The sequence below is a fragment of the Paramisgurnus dabryanus genome, chromosome 7 (assembly GCF_030506205.2).
Source record: "Paramisgurnus dabryanus chromosome 7, PD_genome_1.1, whole genome shotgun sequence".
Classification (NCBI taxonomy): domain Eukaryota; kingdom Metazoa; phylum Chordata; class Actinopteri; order Cypriniformes; family Cobitidae; genus Paramisgurnus; species Paramisgurnus dabryanus.
Window position 1 is genome coordinate 28,589,446 of NC_133343.1, and position 17,713 is coordinate 28,607,158.

Here is a 17,713-nt window from a genome sequence, read left to right on the forward strand (position 1 = left end):
TAATATTTCTTTGGGGGGGCCGCGAAGGAATGCACTGTACACAAGGCCAACTGAAAAAGTTTGAGAACCACTGTAAGTAGTACATGTCAAAAATATGCAAAAGGTAATATCCTAAAGTAAACGGTGATGCAAGTTGTAGTTTCCAACGTATATCTCTTTTCCTGGACTACAACAAACACACGGATTGTAACAACAGTTTACTTCCTGGGTCTGTTTACGTAGACAAGACCGACATTATCATAATTCCTCCTTCGTTGACTCATAGCCTGTAAGTTAACTCCTGTTAGAATTGCATTGTGAGCCAATCTTTCAAACATGGTAAAGAGCATCGCATTTCCTGCTGACGTCAGAGGTTTTCAAGCCAATCACAACGTACAGATTAGCTGGCCAATCAGGGACAAAGCGTTTTTCAGATCGATGAGTTTTGTACAAAACCTGTGGGTTTGAGGAAATAAGTATATCTGGAGCAACAAAAATTTACGGTATGTGGAAAATAATGTGTTTTTTTAACCATAAACCACGTGAACATATTGTATTATACCACATGCACAAAATAACGTTGTTTTGTAAGCAGTGAAATAAGTGCACTTTAATAAAGACACTGAAACAGTGTTACGGTATAGTGTTTAGTTGTGTGTAGTTATGCAATATTCACTGTTATTACTCTAGTAAGTACATGAAACGTGCAACAAAGACACTGTAAAATAAAAAGTTACCAAATTAGCTTGAATGAAACAAGGTAAGCTATACAGAAAATGTTAATATACTGTATAAGAAAAGGAAACAAACTCTCATTAACGATAGATGTAGATGGGTGCATTTAATATTGTCTTTTAAATATGTATGTGGACAACATCTGGTTACAGGCCACATATTAATGCCAAGTGTAAATTCGGTGTGACTTAAAACAACTCATAAGCATCAGCTGACTGTATGTGAAAGAAAAAAGCCTGAAATGGAATATATGAGGAGCTCAGATGCAAAAGCCACTAAACTTCACCTCCATCAAAAATGAGATGATATTAAATGAATTCTCTTGGCACATATTATCCATCAAATACTTTTGCTTCAAATCTGAAAGGTTAAATTTTCACCTAATCCTGGCCTCAGGCCATTCAGACTCCATTAAGAGTATTATAAAATGCTCATTTACCAGAAAAAACATGTGTCAGAAACGCTTAAGAGGGTGTTTACATCTGAGCTCTTTATATATGACTAAAGAACACCAATAGACTTTAAAGGGAGGGACATTCCACTTTTTTTTAAATATGCTCATTTTCCAGCTCCCCTAGAGTTAAACATTCGATTCTTACCATTTTGGAATCCGTTCAGCTGATCTTCGCGTATGGCGCTAGCACTTTTAGCATAGCTTAGCATAATCCATTGAATCTGATTAGACCATTAGCATCACGCTAAAAAATAACCAAAGAGTTTTAATATTTTTCCTATTTAAAACATGACTCTTCTGTAGTTACATTGTGTACTACTAAGACTGACGGAAAATTAAAAGTTGCGATTTTCTAGGCAGATATGGCTAGGAACTATACTCTCATATTGGTGTAATGATCAAGAGCTGTGTCTGAAACCGTTCCCTCGTTCACTCATTCACTATTCCCTATATGGGGAATGACAATTGAGTCCACTATATGGGGAAGAAGCAAATGAAAATGAGTGAGCGATTTCGGACACTGACGTAAATATCATGCGTCAGAGAGCTGTCGCACAGATTCATCATAAACACCTGTGTGGCTTTATTGATTGTGCTGTGAAATGGTAAAGTTTACTTTCTTACTGTTTTTCACATTAGTCATGTTTATTCTATTAGTTGATAATAAAGAGAGCAAAACAACTTATAATATTTATCTACTGCTGTTTATTTATTGTTTAATAAAAATGTGTATTCGATTTTAAATAAAAGATAATGCAATTATTTTTCATTTGTTTATTTTCAAAAAGTAGAAAAAAACTGACAACAAGAAGTAACAAAAGTGTATAAACCTAAATGTTTGGTGTTTACTGTCAGTATCCTTCAGCTGATTCAAGTTACGCGTTCGTCTCCCGTTGCATCATGGGAAATATGAGTGAACGAGTGTACATCGAATGTACCCTCAAAATCAGAGTGCATTGTGGGTAAAAAGTAGTGAATGAATGTAGGGAATGAAGTCGTTCACTCAGGTTTCGGACAACACTACAAAATGGCCGACACCCGATATAGTGCACTATATAGTGGATAGGGAGCGGTTTCAGACACAGCTAAGGACTTTGCTGATGTAACATGGTGGCAGCAGGTGTAGTGATACTACACAGCATAGATATGTATATAAAGGCTAGATGGCTCGTCCGCGCTGATGGCCAATTGAGTGGAACGTCCGCATTTTGGCGGCCATCTTAGGACAGGGCGCTCGCTCACTCGTAGCATTGAGTTTTAATGATGCAGGTACTTTTAAATGACCATAACTTGCTTAATTTTTTACCGATTTTCAAACGGATTGGTTTGTTATAAACGTCAAAGATGTACCTATGACACTGAATACGTATACTAAAAATAAATAAAAAATTCATGAAACATGTTAAAGCATCCAGAATTATAGCCACGTTAATAACGTTTGTAAAAAACCAAACCGTTTGTAAATCCGTCAAGAATTCAGCAAGTTACGAGCATTTTAGTTGGCGTATGTCACTCACCTTCCGTCCACAGCAGCAGGGAGCAGCACTATGGCAGCACTGACCTAAGATGGCCGCCAAGTGACGACACAGCTGACTCCGCCTTGAGCCATCTAGCCTTTATATACATATCTATGCTACACAGTGCCTGAAAATAGTCCCATGCTATTGAAAGTAACCAAGGGGACTACTTTCAGGCAGTGCATAATATCACTACGCCTGCTGCAGCAATGTTACAGCAACAAAGTCCTTGATTATTACGGCAGTTTAATCAAGAAAACTTTTAATTTTCCATCGATTTTAGTAAACGACGTAACTACAGAAGAGTCAAGTTTTAAATAGGAAAAATATCGAAACGCTTTGGTTATTTTTTAGCGCTATGCGAATGGTCTAATCAGATTCAATGGATTATGCTAAGCTATGCTAAAAGTGCTAGAACCAGTCATAAGCACCGTAAAAAGTTCCTCAAGATATAAAACTTCATGTTTTGGTTTTATAATGGTTCAATATAGGTTATATAAAGGATCTTACAACATGAGGACCTGTTGACATTTGATACTGTCAAACCGTAGCTGTAATTTCACTTGTATATACTTTGTGTAAACCCCAAAAAGAGAGTAACACCCTGTCTGCATCACACATCCACACACACACAGTTGTTTTTCAGTTTTGAATTTATTTAAGAATAACTTGAAACAATCAAATGTTTTCATTCTCAATATCAAGTTCTATGTCCCCCTTTTATGTTAGCGCCATCAGCAGTGGAACAAGCCACAGTCACATTTAATATGCAAGAGGAGAAACAAAAAAAAATTGGCATTGCTAAAGTGGGTTTCCAGCTATGCCTGGACAAACCGGAGCGGCGATTCGGAGCATATCAGTGTTTGGCACGAGATAGTGGTACGATTTGTGCCAATTCCCCTCGTTTTCATCCAACGGTATAGCAATTTTGGCCAGACACTGTGCGGAGCGAAAACAAAAGCAACTAAAACACAAACACAGTTTTGTTTCCATTTGGGCACTGTCAATTAGCTTACGCTGACTAAAAAGTCTGCCATCTTGAATTAAAACAAGACAGAAACCAACATAACATAAAACACCTTTTGCAAGGTTTTATGGGAAGATCTTTTGTAACACTATTCGTTTTTGTCAGGAGTGCACCGTGAGATGGGTCGACGTGGCTAACAGATCAATTCAGAGAGAAAGACAACGAGAGATAGGCTCTGATGTAAAATGTAAAACACTGGCCGTAAAAAAGCAGCACAATTCGGCATTACAAACAATGCAGTCCTTCAATAAATACAGATTCCTGAACAAAATTGAGACTGGAGCTGCTCTGTACCTTTGAAAGCATTGCTGCAAGTGCCAATAGCCTAAGGGAAGACCTATATATATATATATATAACACATGAGCCAAAATAAAACGTTAAAGGGCAGAAATGAAAAAAAAAAAACCCTAAAAGACATTCTGAATATTGAGTTAAGTGCACTTTCACAGTTCAACCATTATATACCAATAACCTCCGCTTTCTCCCTTTGATCTCTTTGTTTTGTTAAGTATAGATGGCCATCAGTCCTGCAGGTTTTGAAAACTATTAACCGTCCCTCCTTTGAATGAGAAACCAAAAAGCGAGTTGATTTCCTGGCAGACATGACGTAAGAGATTTCATCTCCTAAAATAAATAATGCTATATCTCAGTGCATACAAAAAGGGAACCATAACACTTACATAAGAGGGAGAGAGAGCCAAGAGTCCAGTGTGGTTTTATCTATTATTTTAGGCACAGGCACACGGTCACCAGAACGTTCCCAATTTAACCGGTTTTTCCGTTGGCTTACGTTAAACTTGATATTTACTTTAAGTTGTCGATGTAGCGGATTTCTCCTTTGACGGACAAACGAGCGAGTTCTTTCGCTGATCCTGGTGTCTCAGAGCATGCCGAAGCCTTTGGCGTAAGTGATGGCTTTAAGGAGTCTCTCTTTAAGTTTCTCCTTGGTGGAGTATTCAGGGAGGAGCAGCACGTTGAAGCAAGTATGAGAGGTGGGTAACCTGGTCAGATCGGGAGAAAAGAAGTATGATTCAATGCATATCATGGGACAGACATATTTGAACCTGTCTGTGAAATCCATACTCAATCTAATTATGGAGATTTCAATTATTGATTTTACATTTGACATGACCTTACCCAGTCAATATTCAAGATATCAAGGTTCGATTTTTACAGAATGTTATTTACAATTTTATTCAGTAAACTGCAAAAATGACTTAAGATGGGTTTTCACAGACCTGGTCACAATTACCAAAAAAATTTCATTGGGGGAAAAACATACTTTTCATGTATAAATTTGTATGATGTGAATCGTTAACAGCAATAACATAAATAATTGATGGGTGAAATATAAGCTAAGCTCTATGCAATGTGCCTGTTGTAAAATTTAATATAAAGAGATATATAAATCGTGTAATTGCCATCAGAAGAAAAAAGTGTATCTCCCCTAAAAAGCCTTACGGCGCATTCACACGGGGCGTAAGCGTTGACGCTTCCCATTCACTTTTAATGGGTGACGTCAAGCGTTGGCGAACTGAATTGTGGATCTGTCGGCGCCGCATCAGTGCCGTTGCTCGCGGCAGAAGTTTAACATTTCTCAACTTTTCAAGCAGCAACGCGTGCATCAGCCAATCATATCGCCTTATGCAAATAACCTAGGCAGAGCCAGCCAATTACGTTTATGGAAGACCGGAGCTTGTGTTGCGGCCACAGTGATTGGCTGTTGGCCACGCTTCAGACAAGCCTTACGTTAAGCGTTAATGCTTACGCCCCGTGTGAATGTACCATTATTCCACCTTTAATTTATACTAGGGCTGGGGAAAAAATAGATTTTTCGATTAATCTTTTTTAACGTAGTCGATTCAAAATCGATTCTCAAGTGCCATGAATCAATTTTCTTTTTTTTATGAAATAACCTGATCCAGTTTGATCAAGGAATGCGACTGTTCTGACTTTATTCAGCATACATTTTTCATCTTGCATCAAAATTGTATTGTATTTAACATAATTGTATGCATTTGAAAATAAGAGATAGGTTCTGTTTTAATGTACCCAAGTGTACCTAAAATAAAAGAGTTTAATATACAGGTTTGTGGCTCTTCATTTCTTTTTATTAATTACCAACTTGTGAACTTATTTTTAATGTTCTTTTTATAAATATTGTATTTGTATTAAATCTATATTCATTGAGTTGAATCAAGAATCAAGTATTAAAATCAGCCCAAGGATCGAAATCTAAAATTGAACAGAGAATTGAATCATAATCGATTTGATAGCTTTGTGAATTGAAATCAAATCGATCTGGAACATCTGAATCAATACCCAGCCCTAATTTATACCTTATTTAACCAAAACCTTTTTCTATACAATTGCTTTTCTGTTGATTAGAGATTAACTTGTATTTAACCTGGCTATGTAATAGTTTTACTGGGAACTTTGCTTGTTGCCTATTCATAAAACGATTTTATCATCCTTTCCCTAAGTGTTTATTAATCACTATAGGGCAGTTTCCCAGACAGGGTTTAGATTAATCTAGGACTAGGCCTTAGTTATTGGGACATTCAAGTAGGTTTAGTTCCAATAAACGGCATTTAAAAAAATAGCTACCACCAAAATCAGTATTGTATCTGATCAGTATTAAAATATAAATTCTTAATTTTAAGCAAAATCCAATATCTGCTGTGTTATTCTGTCATCTGTTCCCTCTGTTTTCCAAACCGTGACAAACGCCAGTCTTCCTTCTATGGAGAAGAATCCGCTTAACCAATCACAGAGCACAATTTCACGCATTGTAAATAATAATTTACACGGAATCCTAGTTTTCCTCATCTACTTTGTACTTCGTGATCAACAAACAAACAAAAACAAAATAATACTCTTGATGGCATTGATAAACCTGTGGTGGTTTTCTGTGGCGTTGAAGAAACATAAGCAATCAAAATCAAATAATATGTAAAAAATGCCGTATGTTTGCTTGTTCTCAGACGACAGCATCAAGCTTCTGTCATGCTAACACATTGACCCCAGGGGATCTTATGAAAAATTTTCCATTATTTTATTTGAAGTCAACGAAAATCAAGCATGACCTAAACATTTTACAGCTGATCGCTGTCAAAAAAGTTGAGCAACGACGTCCCAAGATGACAGCAGCAATGACAGTGTTCTTAATATGACAAGTGAGTCTTTTAATAAATGCCATTAATGTTTAATTTTTAATCAGTGTATACCACTAGTCAACTAAATAAATATAACATGAATGCAAAGATGAATGCACATTTATATATTGATTCAATAGATTTATAGCATTTTGAAAAAAAAACCTTGTCATGGATTTATTGCATTTTGTGGAAAAATAATCCGTTTTTAGAATAAATCTTTGAAAATCAAATTATAGATTTGAATTTTTTATTTTATTATAACCTAAACACGCTACGTGAATGTTTGTAACAGAAAATAGTGGTTTTCATCTTGTTACTTCTTGGTATAGAAAACACATTTTTACCCAAATTAGTCAAAATGGATTTATTGCGTTTTGAAACTAAAATAAATGGCACTTAGATATTTTAAGATTTGTCAGTGCAAGTTGTTTTTAAGCAGCTTAAACATGCATTTTAGTCTGGGACTAGAATAAGCCCTGTCTGGGAAACCGGCTCTATTAGTTCATTATTTTTTTTTATTCCAGCAAGGGATTGAAAATTGAAAACTGATGTTGAGCTACATAAAAGTCAAAAACATATTTGGGATAAAAAATGAGTTTACCTGTCTGAGTCAGGACCGTTTTTGGCAATAATCATTTTGAGTTTGCCCAAGCCTCCAACTGGAGCTCTGTCTGTGCCAGTGGTGAACTGTAGAAACAGCCTCTTCTGCTCCGGTCCAAACGAGTGCACAGTTTCCCAGAAATCTCTGCGAGCAGTCAAAAACAATGTCTCTTTACGTTAGAGGTTTTCAATGTCACAAAAAACAGTTTAGTCCAACTAATGATAAAAAATTACACTTATTTGATATGATATACCATAAGTATATATAGGCCTGTTTTCTTTAAATGGCCAAATATAAGCTTTCAATACTCAATATAGTTACAACTATGAGGTAAATAATGCAAAAAATGCATCTACATACCTAATAATGTGGGAGTCTTTGTTGTATCCACCATCATATTCTGTGCTGTCTTCAAGTGCTTGAAAGTCAAGGTTCTGCGTAAGAACACAAAGTGAGGAGGAGTTACATGTATGCGTTAGTCACACGTACTCTATAAAAACATGATCCTGGATCTACGCTCGACTTACCCTGCTCCCACATATAAGCAGCTCGATTTCTTCCGGTCGAAACAGATACTTCAATGGGGATTCATTTGTTACCATGTGGAATCCTCTTCTGAAGGCTTTGAACTGCTTCTCTACACTTTTGTTCAGCATGTACTCTGCATAGAGTGCCACAAACTCCTGCAAATACCCATTGCATGTTATATTGGCACACACACAAAAAAACTTGTTTGAACTCAATGCCGGTGGTACCCTTTAAAAGTGGACTGACCTTTCTGCTTTCATTGGTAACAGGAATTTTGTCACCACCTTCCTTTAAATCATACATGAGTGGGTTTCCAAACAGGTCTGTCTGTGAGATCTGGAAGGTAATCATCATATCTTCTTCTACGTTACCTTCATACTCCTGGAGATCCTTTAGACTCTGATAAAGAACCTGCAGAAACAGACCTTACATTTAAATGAATAGTTCAATGAAAATTCGATCGCTATTTGATCTAACTTTTAGCAAAAACTAAAAGGGTTTACTTTAAATGCACCGAGAGACACTTTGGATAAAAGCATCTATCGAATGGGTGATTCTCGCGAAATTAGACTTATGAGGTGTCACGAAACATTTTAATACAAAAGGAAATGCTAGTGATCGACCGATATATCGGCCGGCCGATACATCGGGCCGATTTTAGCAGGTTTTAGGTGTATCGGCATCGGCCGATTCGCGGCTTGCATTCGCCGATAGTTTTTCACCGGCATTAATTACAGACAGGCGCCCACAGGCAGCTCTGTGTTGCTGGAGGCTGCCTGCAGCCCGTGCATTGCCCCTCAGTGTTGTTCCATTTTGTTTAGCTGAGAAACAAAAGTCGCTTTTCAAAACAAATGTTTTACCAAGATTATAAAAGAAATTGTAAGTTTTACCGGATGAGAGTCTGCAAGGTCTCGAAACGTTCCTTTCTTTCCCATTAGTTTTCTGTAAACTACCATAGGGAAGTGCACGTCGAGAATGCAATTATTGTAGATAGCTAGGCCCAAGACGATGCCTATCAAGGTGAACTGGCCTTCGTTTTCAAAAGATGAAGGGTTGAACCAGAAAAGTTTTGTGCTTTCATCATAGGTAAACATGCCTGTGAGAAAAACAAGCGAGAGCATTAGATATGTGCACTGCCAACATGTATTTATTATAAAGCTGCTTTGCAACAATGTAAAACCGTATAAAGCATTTTAATACTGAATTTGAATAGATTTGAAATGTGGTTGAAATTAATGCAAACCACCCCAAACTGAAAAAAACATTTATTCGCTTTACCAGTGACAACAAGACACATCATCAACATGAATGAATATTAAGTCTTAATTAAAACTTTATCAATTTTCAAATCTGCCCTGAAAACTGAACTTTTTTCCATGGCTTTCAATATCATTTGACTCATATTGATATTGCTATCTTTTGTTACTAGCTTTAATTTGTTTCTCCAGTTGTTTTGTTTCTTTTAACCTTGTAAAGCACTTTGGTCAATTTCTATTGTTTTTAAATGTGCCATCCATATACATAAACTTGCATTGTATTGTATATTAATTTAACAGAATAAACCGTGTTGGTATGCATACAAAATGTAACGTATAGGAATCCCGTATGATAATTACCTATATCTGGGTTAAAGATCTCCTCCACAACCAATTGAAAAAACTCTTTCGATACGCCTCCCTCATCTACTCCTTGCTCTCCTTCAAACTCCACGTACAGTTGTTTTTTCAGGTCTGCTGGGTTTTCCATAGCAATCATCTCCAGCTAAAACCAATTAAATGTAAAGAAATGACCATGGAACACAATCACTGTACATCCAATCATTTCTTTTATATAATTCAAACTTATATATTTATCTTTTACAGCTCCCGCAGACCTACCCTGACAAGTGCATCGTCTATGACGTGGTCTCTGCGCACTTTTAATCGCAGATAGGGGTTCAGTTGCTGTCCCTGCACCAAACTGTAGAGGGCAGTAATCCTACGTTCACTGTACATACGGATTCGGTTGTCATAGTACAGACCAAGATTTTTTGTCACAGGGTTAAGAATGAACGGGCAGGTCATAAAGGAGAATTTGCTCTCTGTCTCCACCTTGAAGAAGGTGTAGTCTTTGTCCATTTCCAACACATCATTAAGTGGTTCATTGATAAACTCCTCGAAGGAGATAAGGGGCTTTCGACAATCCGAGGCACGGATGCCCAGTTCTGTCTCCAGGGGGTCCACGCGTGGGCCTTTCTTATTGCGTCTTTCCTCCCCTAGTAGCTCCTGCAGGGTCAGCTCGCTGGACTCCGGGAGCGGTTCTTCTTCCTCCTCCTCGTTGTGACCGGTGTCCAGGTCGCCGCCCAGAACATTTGCATAGTAGACAATTTTCAAGCACTTGGTGGCCGCCACCACACCATCGTCCTCGTTTACCAAGTTGTCGCTGCTGAACTCGTTGCTGATGACCGTGTAGGTTATAAGTTGTTGGAAGGTCTCGACCAGACGACGGATATGCTCTGCACCGTATTGTGACCACAACCGTGCCAGCTTGGCCAGAGCAGGAAGAGGTAGCTTGCTCATGGCCTTGCAGAACTGCGGGAGGGCGATCTCTAGGTATTCTGGACTGTGGAGGTTACTGTTCTCCATGACGATAATGAAGACATTCAGGTAATTAGGGTCGGCGTTGTACACATTGTGATAGGTGAGGTCACATTCAACATTGGGCGACAAGTAGACTAACGCGTTGAGGAATGCCGCTTCGATCTTCTCGTTCGATAACAGTCTTTCGTACACTCTTCTTACTGCATCAATGTCTACAGAAACTTCTACACGGTCCAACTTTTGAACGTTGTTTTCCCCGTGAGATGACCCGTCTGAGCTTGACGCAGAGGCCTCGGGTTCAACCTCCATGGCTGTGGATGAGCCGGAGGCCGTCTCTTTCTCATCTTCATCCTTGTCTTCATCCTTGGCCTGGAGGGACTTGAGCTCCTCCTTGGTGTGTTGTTTCGCCTCACGGAAACTCTGGACCAGACTCTCGGCGCTGGAGAAAACCCTACCGATGACTCGGATTAGAGGAGAATAGTCCCCGGTCTCACTGCAGATGCTCAGGATTTCGTACACCTTCTCTTCAGTCAAGTAATTCAGATCTGCCAAAGAACATGGTAAAGCATTTATACTGTAAAAAAGTATGTGGTAGGTTTCTTCAAAATTATGGTTAAAGGGGACATTTCACAAGACTTTTTTAAGATGTTAAATAAATCTTTGGTGTCCTCGGAGTACGTACGTGAAATTCTAGCTCAAAATACACCTCAAATAATTTATTAAAGGCACACAAGGCAAGTCTGAGTATTATTTCTCTACTAGCTCCCCCTAGTGTCTGGGAGTAAATGCGTTCTATATCTAAGACTATACGAAACTGAAGGACACCGGGTCGGATACAGCGAACTTGCAAGTGGGGTATTCTTCCTACAGACGGTAGGGGCGGGCGAGAGAGTCTTCATTCGTCATGTAATGAGTCATTTAACCATATACCGACTTACGAAGATGATTTATTAACATAAAAATGCTGCCTTGTGTCCCTTTAAAGCAGTTTAAAATTGCCACTTTGAAGGTGTGAGAAAAGTGTGCCGTTTTTGAGTGTGTCCTTTAAAATGCAAATAAGCTGATCTCCGCATTAAATGGCAGTGCTGTGATTGGGGCAGTATTATCACCTTCTGACATCACAAGGGGAGCCAAATTTCAATGACCTATTTTTTCAAATGCTTACAGAGAATGGTTTACCAAAACTAAGTTACTGGGTTGATCTTTTTCACATTTTCTAGTTTGACAAAAGCACTAAGAACCCAAATATAGCACTTAAACATGGAAAAAGTCAGATTTTCATGATATGTACCCTTTAAGTGCAAGAAAACCTTGTACAACAGCACCGATCTCCAGCCTTTAAATAACTCTTTATTGACTTTCCATCTGCCATAGCTCTGACGATTTGAATATGCACATTTAAATTGCATGCATCTTCAAAAGACTTAGAATTGAGTACTTATGATGCGTTTACACTACTTTTAAAGCATAACAGTTAAACACTTTGTATTTAATATTTTGTATTTCGCAGAAAAGATGACTTTTCTTTTGGGAAATCTGACTGCTTTAATCTCATTTTCAAATAAAATTTTAATATCAGAGGCAATTAGATGGATATTGAATTTTTCAATGTTCTCATCAAATAGATAGATAGCATCTATCGCACTATAATTTCACAATGTTAATATCGCATGTTCACCTCTAAAGTCCTCCCTCGAGGGTGGCAGGTCCTTATGGTTCATCTTCCCGTTGCTGCACGCAGAGAAATTGTGAGCTCCTTTGGCACTGTTCTCTGGGAAGGCTGAACTGGCTCCTTTCTTAGAGGGATGAGGATCACACAGTTTGGCGTTATTCTTATACAACTCCAGGGCCTTGATGGCCGCTGCATTGTTATCCATGCGCTGGAAACCCGGAGAAGAGCCACAAGCCTCATTCGTGCAGGCCTCATTTCCACAGCCCTCTGTTAACTGGTGGTAGTAGCGCTCAATTAAATGCTTTGCAGCCGCTCGCTTCCTGTATCAGACATTCAAACAGGGCGGCAGGTGTATTAGTATGATTCAATCACAAACTAAGTTCAAGACAGAGCAAGTACCACACTACTAATAAAAACCAAGTGCACCATCCGTTTCAGTATTCACACATTAAATCATGATCGTTGCATGTGCACACAATATGTGTTTTAAATACGATTTCCTAAAGGTGAGCATTAGCCTATACCAAACTTACAAGGAGTATTTTAAAAGGAGGCTCTATAATGCAGTTGACTCATGCAAAATGTTCCAGGAACAACAAATACTCATGCAATATTCTTGATGTAGTCGAATTGCGTACACACCACAAGCGAAAAAAACTATGCAAATGCAAAGACGCGATGCAAATGACGTGAATTAGGCGGTGCAATTGTCGCACAAACACGCGCTATCCGCCTCAAATGCATCTTCGCGCAAGTTACAAATATTCAACTTTGCACAACACAAAGTTAAATCGCGCAAGTAATCTAAAGCGAGGAACGGGATGCTTTGCATTTGGTGTGTACGCAGCATAACACATCAAAAAGACACATTCATTTTGTCTTACACATGTCCACCAAAGCATTTTTCCTGAGGTCAGCGCATTTTTCAATTATTTGTTATGGGAGGGCCGCGTTTTTAAACAACACTGGCAGCTGATGTGCTAAGCATTTATTCTGTTAAGGGCTGAGTGGTATAGAGTTTTGTTAACACATCTTTATTTTTTCTCAGCGGGATACAGATTAAGACAATATCGTCTATATAGGTAGGGCTTGATATGACATTACGTCTTTGCAAAAGAAGCTCTGCCAGAAATGGACACTGATGTAAGCTTTTCAACCAACTTGCATGCTGTGCAGGTGTATATTTTTCAAGGAAAACACCACCATTTTTCAATATTTTACTATGTTCTTACCTCAACTTAGACGAATTAATACATGCATATCTTTTTTCAATGCTTGCACTTAATCTTTGTACAGGGCGTTGTAAATGTGTTAGCATTTTGCCTAGCCACATTCATTCCTTAGGTTCCAAACTGGGATGATTTAGAAGCCACCAAACACTTCTGTGTTTTTCCGATTTAAAGACTGTTACAAGAATAATTACACAAGTAAGCATGGTGGCACAAAATAAAACGTGGTGGATAAAAAATGAGAACTATATTGTTTGCAGCACATCGATTGGCTCGCAGTAACATCAACCCTCCTGACTACACCCAACCTCTCGCTCAAACTTTTGTCAATATTATTGCACAAGTGCTCTTCCGCCATACAATATAGTTCTCATTTTTATCTGCTTAAAAAAATTGCCACGTTTTATTTTGTGCCACCGTACTTACTCGTGTAACAGTCTTTAAATAGGGAAAACATGCAAGTGTTTGGTGGCTTCTAAATTCATCCCTGTTTGGATCCTAAGGAATGAATGGGACTAGGCTAAATGCTAACACAATCACATTGTACAAAGATTAAGTGCACAAATTGGAAAAAGATCTAAATTGAGGTAAGAACATAGTAAAATATTGAAACAAGGTGGTGTTTTCCTTTAAACAGAACATTAATTTTCATCATACACTGGTGATCGTGACATCTTACAAGAGGTTTATTACACTTTGTAGAATTTAACAGGATATTTTGTATATCATACCACCATCCATCTCAAAATTACCAAGATATGAATTCTGGTAAATATCGCACGGCCTTACTCAGTGGATTTTTAAAGGTTGCAGGAAGTTAAAATGTTCAACTTCAGTAAAAAAAAAAAAAGGTCGGATTGTCTGTCACTTTTTACTTAATCACAGTGAACGAGAAGCAGGACAAATACCACACTAACCAACCAGTACAATGTACAACGACTGTTAAACAAAACAGAAGCATCATGGCAAAAAAAGCGCTCAGCTGAGAGGGTTCTGCCATGCGGCACAGTCTGCATTTTCAAAAGACGTTTTCAGCCATTTTTAAGCGCTTTGGTGGACAATTGGCCACTGATACTAAGATTTGTTTGGGGAACCCAGAGACACTGATGAAATTGTCTATGACTGGTGCAAAACAAGTGGGTAATACGTAGGGATGCACCAATGTTTTTGCCAGATACAAATTTTATCAAACAACTATTGGCCGATAATGATATAAAATTGTTAGTGTTAAATATAAATGCAAAAACTGCAAATGACAATTTTTTGAGGGTATTTATACAATACTTTCTTGATATAAACTTACTGGTATTTAGTAGCACGGCTCACCTGAGTGAGTGATCACTACTCACATGATTTACAATATTTGTTTTCCGATTTGCTTAAAGATTTTTCTTTTTTTAAGCAAATATTAATTTATTTTATCCAATGTGTTTTGTAGCAGGCATTACACAACTTTGTGGCTTTATGCAATTACTAATATTAACCTATTGGTTTGTTATATCCACTTTTTCATGCTTATGCCTTTAATCTTTATTTTAACTGGCCGATAAATATTGATGGCAGATACATTGGTGCATCTCTAGTTATGGAACAACCTAAGTAAAACACTCAACTAAAAACATAGCAACAAGGACTAAACATTCAAATACAGGATACCAATAACAAAATATATGATTTGTCCAAGTAGACAACTTACATTAGACTTGTTTGAAGTGTCCAATATCACACTCTTCTACAGCACTAAACTCAAGAAGACCAAAAGTTGGTCAGGTAGCAATCCTGCAAATAAACAGATAATACTTTATTGTCAATAACACATTAATATCTTCACTGCTGTACAGACAATACCCCAGATAACCCCTTCAAAACCAGTTTAAAACGATTGAGAAAGACTTCATGTTGGTAAACATAAACCCAACGTGACAGGTATAAGTGAAGCAGAATGTCAACACGGAGTGTGTCTTAAAACCTAGTAAGTTCACTCTCCAGACACCATTCTCTGCAAGTGTGCAGTGCCTAAAAATACAGTTTAGGTAGACAGCTCACTAGATTTTAAGCCACGACCCAAGTGGCTGCAATCGCATCAACACTATAAATTAAAACGGAGTTCAGGACTAAAAACACACCGAAGGGTTTCGCAACGCAGCATCCTCTATACCGGTAAACAGCCGTTAACCCGGGACAGAGGGAGGAGAGGCCGCAAAGGGGCAGGCAGGGGGTATGACAGTGCACAAACACCTTTAGCCTTGTCAATCTCCAACAGATCGTTTAAAAGCACACACCCACATACGAAACAGACAAACGTAGCCATAAGATACCACGAACAGCGCGTTTAAAGCATATCTGGTCACCTTGCAGTAATTGTCATGGAGCATAATGGTATAAAAGAGCTGACTAACTAGTTAGCTTAGCTGGGATTAGCCACCGTCTGACATTCATAGACACCGACGGGTATTATTTAAGCGGTCCAATTGTTTAAACGAGATCGCATTAAACGCGGAAGTGTACTCTTGCGATAAGCGTTATCATGATTTCGCTTGTTTACCAGAACCCCTCCGTCCCTCCCCGAAGCGCGTTAGCAGCGCGGCTAACTGGCCTAACAGCGCTCGTTTCCCCATTCGAGGGAGCGATTCGGCGGGAAAAGCGCGATAAACGTTGTGACAGCTTACTTCTGCGGGTGCTTTGACGCGGGCCAACAAATCCGGACTCTCAACATCACAGTCGCTCAGAGTGTGGCGTCAATTCAGCTCCAGCCCCTCCACAAAATATTCGCGGCCATCTTGATCAACCGAGGCAAACACTGAGAGCTATCCCACAATGCAACGCGACACGAGGGCGACCATCAAGAAGCGCACCGCGCTTCGGCAGTGTCGTGCTACAAGTCAAATTAGTCGTGTTTAAGATTTAAGAAAAAGTTTTGTTTTAAAGCTGAATGTATTTTTTAAATTAATCTTAATAAATTATTATTTATTTAAAAAGCAGCGAAGCAATTTTGTATTAAAATACTGTTAAACTAATATAATTAAATCAATACAGTATTTAATTAATACTGTTAGTTAAAGTAAGACAATTTTAATAACAAGAAAACCATTAACCACCCCTTTGGTACCTTATGACTGGGTTAAAGTATCATTTTTTCCCCACATTTGTTATGCACATTTTTATCGAAAAGGCACGTTTTGTACGATGGCGTATTAAACGCCCCCCTGCCTCACTTATCACTGACCTATGCATAATCGAATCTCCTGCAATAATAAAGTCCATCAGCAGATGGCACAAATCGAAAGGAAAACCCGTAAGAATAAAATCAATGTAAGTGATAAATCTTTAAATAAGTCAGATTAAATAATAGAAACACAATCTGAATATTTTACGATTCCCTGGTTGTCAAGAAGCCGTTGGCTGTTCATGTACTGACAGCTTGTCATATCAACAGACCCCAATCACATTTCACAAGCACTTGACAAGTCGTGAAGGACCTGACTTACAATCTATTGATCTGAACATGGTCTGACATGTTCCAGCCAATCATCTGCAAACATGGTAGAGTGTAAAAAATAAACAATTAAAGAAGAAAGCCATCACTGCATCTTTGTATCACAATAACAACATTGTAGCCTACAGAAAGACTATAATGCTGCAGAGATGCCATAGTGCAATACACTTTAGTAATAACAGTACATAAAGTATCTCAAGGTACTTCAAAAACACTGGTAGAACATGTAACATGTAAATAAAAAATGTAATTACACTGACAAACATCTTTAAACATCATCATGGTATTATTGTGCTATTCCAATAGTAATGAATCTTAAGTTATTTTTTTATTGTATTGATCAGTGTAAGAAAGCAGTAATATCACATTTGTTAGATGTACACACCACTGTGTGTTCTGCTATTTTACTCTTAGCATGAAAAAGACACAAGTTTTTCAAAGAGAGACAGACAAAGACATTCTGTTAACATTGAGGAAGCTTTTGCAGGGCTAAATAATGGAAAATGTGACTGTGTTTACGATGATGCAGCTGTGGAGAATGAAGAGCTCATGAATATAGACAGCTGTTTAGCTCGGAGTCGAAAGGTTCGAAAATCCACCCTACCCATTCAGATCTGCCGAAGCATTATTAGATGGAAAGACTGAACTAACCCAAAGAGCACAGCTTTTTAATCATTTTGTTTTGGCAGCACATCTTTGCAAAACAAGAAGCAAAACCATTCATTTTCAATTTGTAA

General features: G+C 38.2%; 1 protein-coding gene across 2 annotated transcripts; it reads right to left on the reverse strand.

Annotated features, from left to right (window-relative positions):
* Nucleotides 1-3,320: 3,320 nt before the first annotated feature.
* Nucleotides 3,321-16,308, reverse strand: ube3a (ubiquitin protein ligase E3A). 2 transcript variants are annotated; one of them, XM_065272562.1, is made up of 11 exons: nucleotides 16,150-16,308; nucleotides 15,177-15,259; nucleotides 12,258-12,375; nucleotides 9,878-11,124; nucleotides 9,617-9,761; nucleotides 8,891-9,096; nucleotides 8,247-8,411; nucleotides 8,000-8,155; nucleotides 7,833-7,906; nucleotides 7,473-7,616; nucleotides 3,321-4,714 (listed from the first exon to the last, which is right to left on the reverse strand). In XM_065272562.1, exons 3-11 carry the CDS (start codon nucleotides 12,298-12,300, stop codon nucleotides 4,594-4,596), a joined length of 2,301 nt encoding a protein of 766 aa, XP_065128634.1. In that variant the 5' UTR covers nucleotides 12,301-12,375; nucleotides 15,177-15,259; nucleotides 16,150-16,308; the 3' UTR covers nucleotides 3,321-4,593. The 2 variants fall into 2 exon arrangements, with proteins under 2 accessions (XP_065128634.1, XP_065128633.1); XM_065272561.1 differs by having other exon boundaries at nucleotides 12,258-12,571.
* Between the last annotated feature and the right edge of the window lie 1,405 nt (nucleotides 16,309-17,713).

Bases quoted from the DNA above. Each gene is read 5' to 3' on its own strand.
- ube3a (XM_065272561.1), bottom strand. The intron at 8,412-8,890 runs GTAAAACTTACA...CTGTTTCTGCAG, and splicing joins ACCTTGCAGACTCTCATCCG to GTTCTTTATCAGAGTCTAAA. The intron at 7,907-7,999 runs GTAAGTCGAGCG...GTTCTTACGCAG, and splicing joins TGCTTATATGTGGGAGCAGG to AACCTTGACTTTCAAGCACT.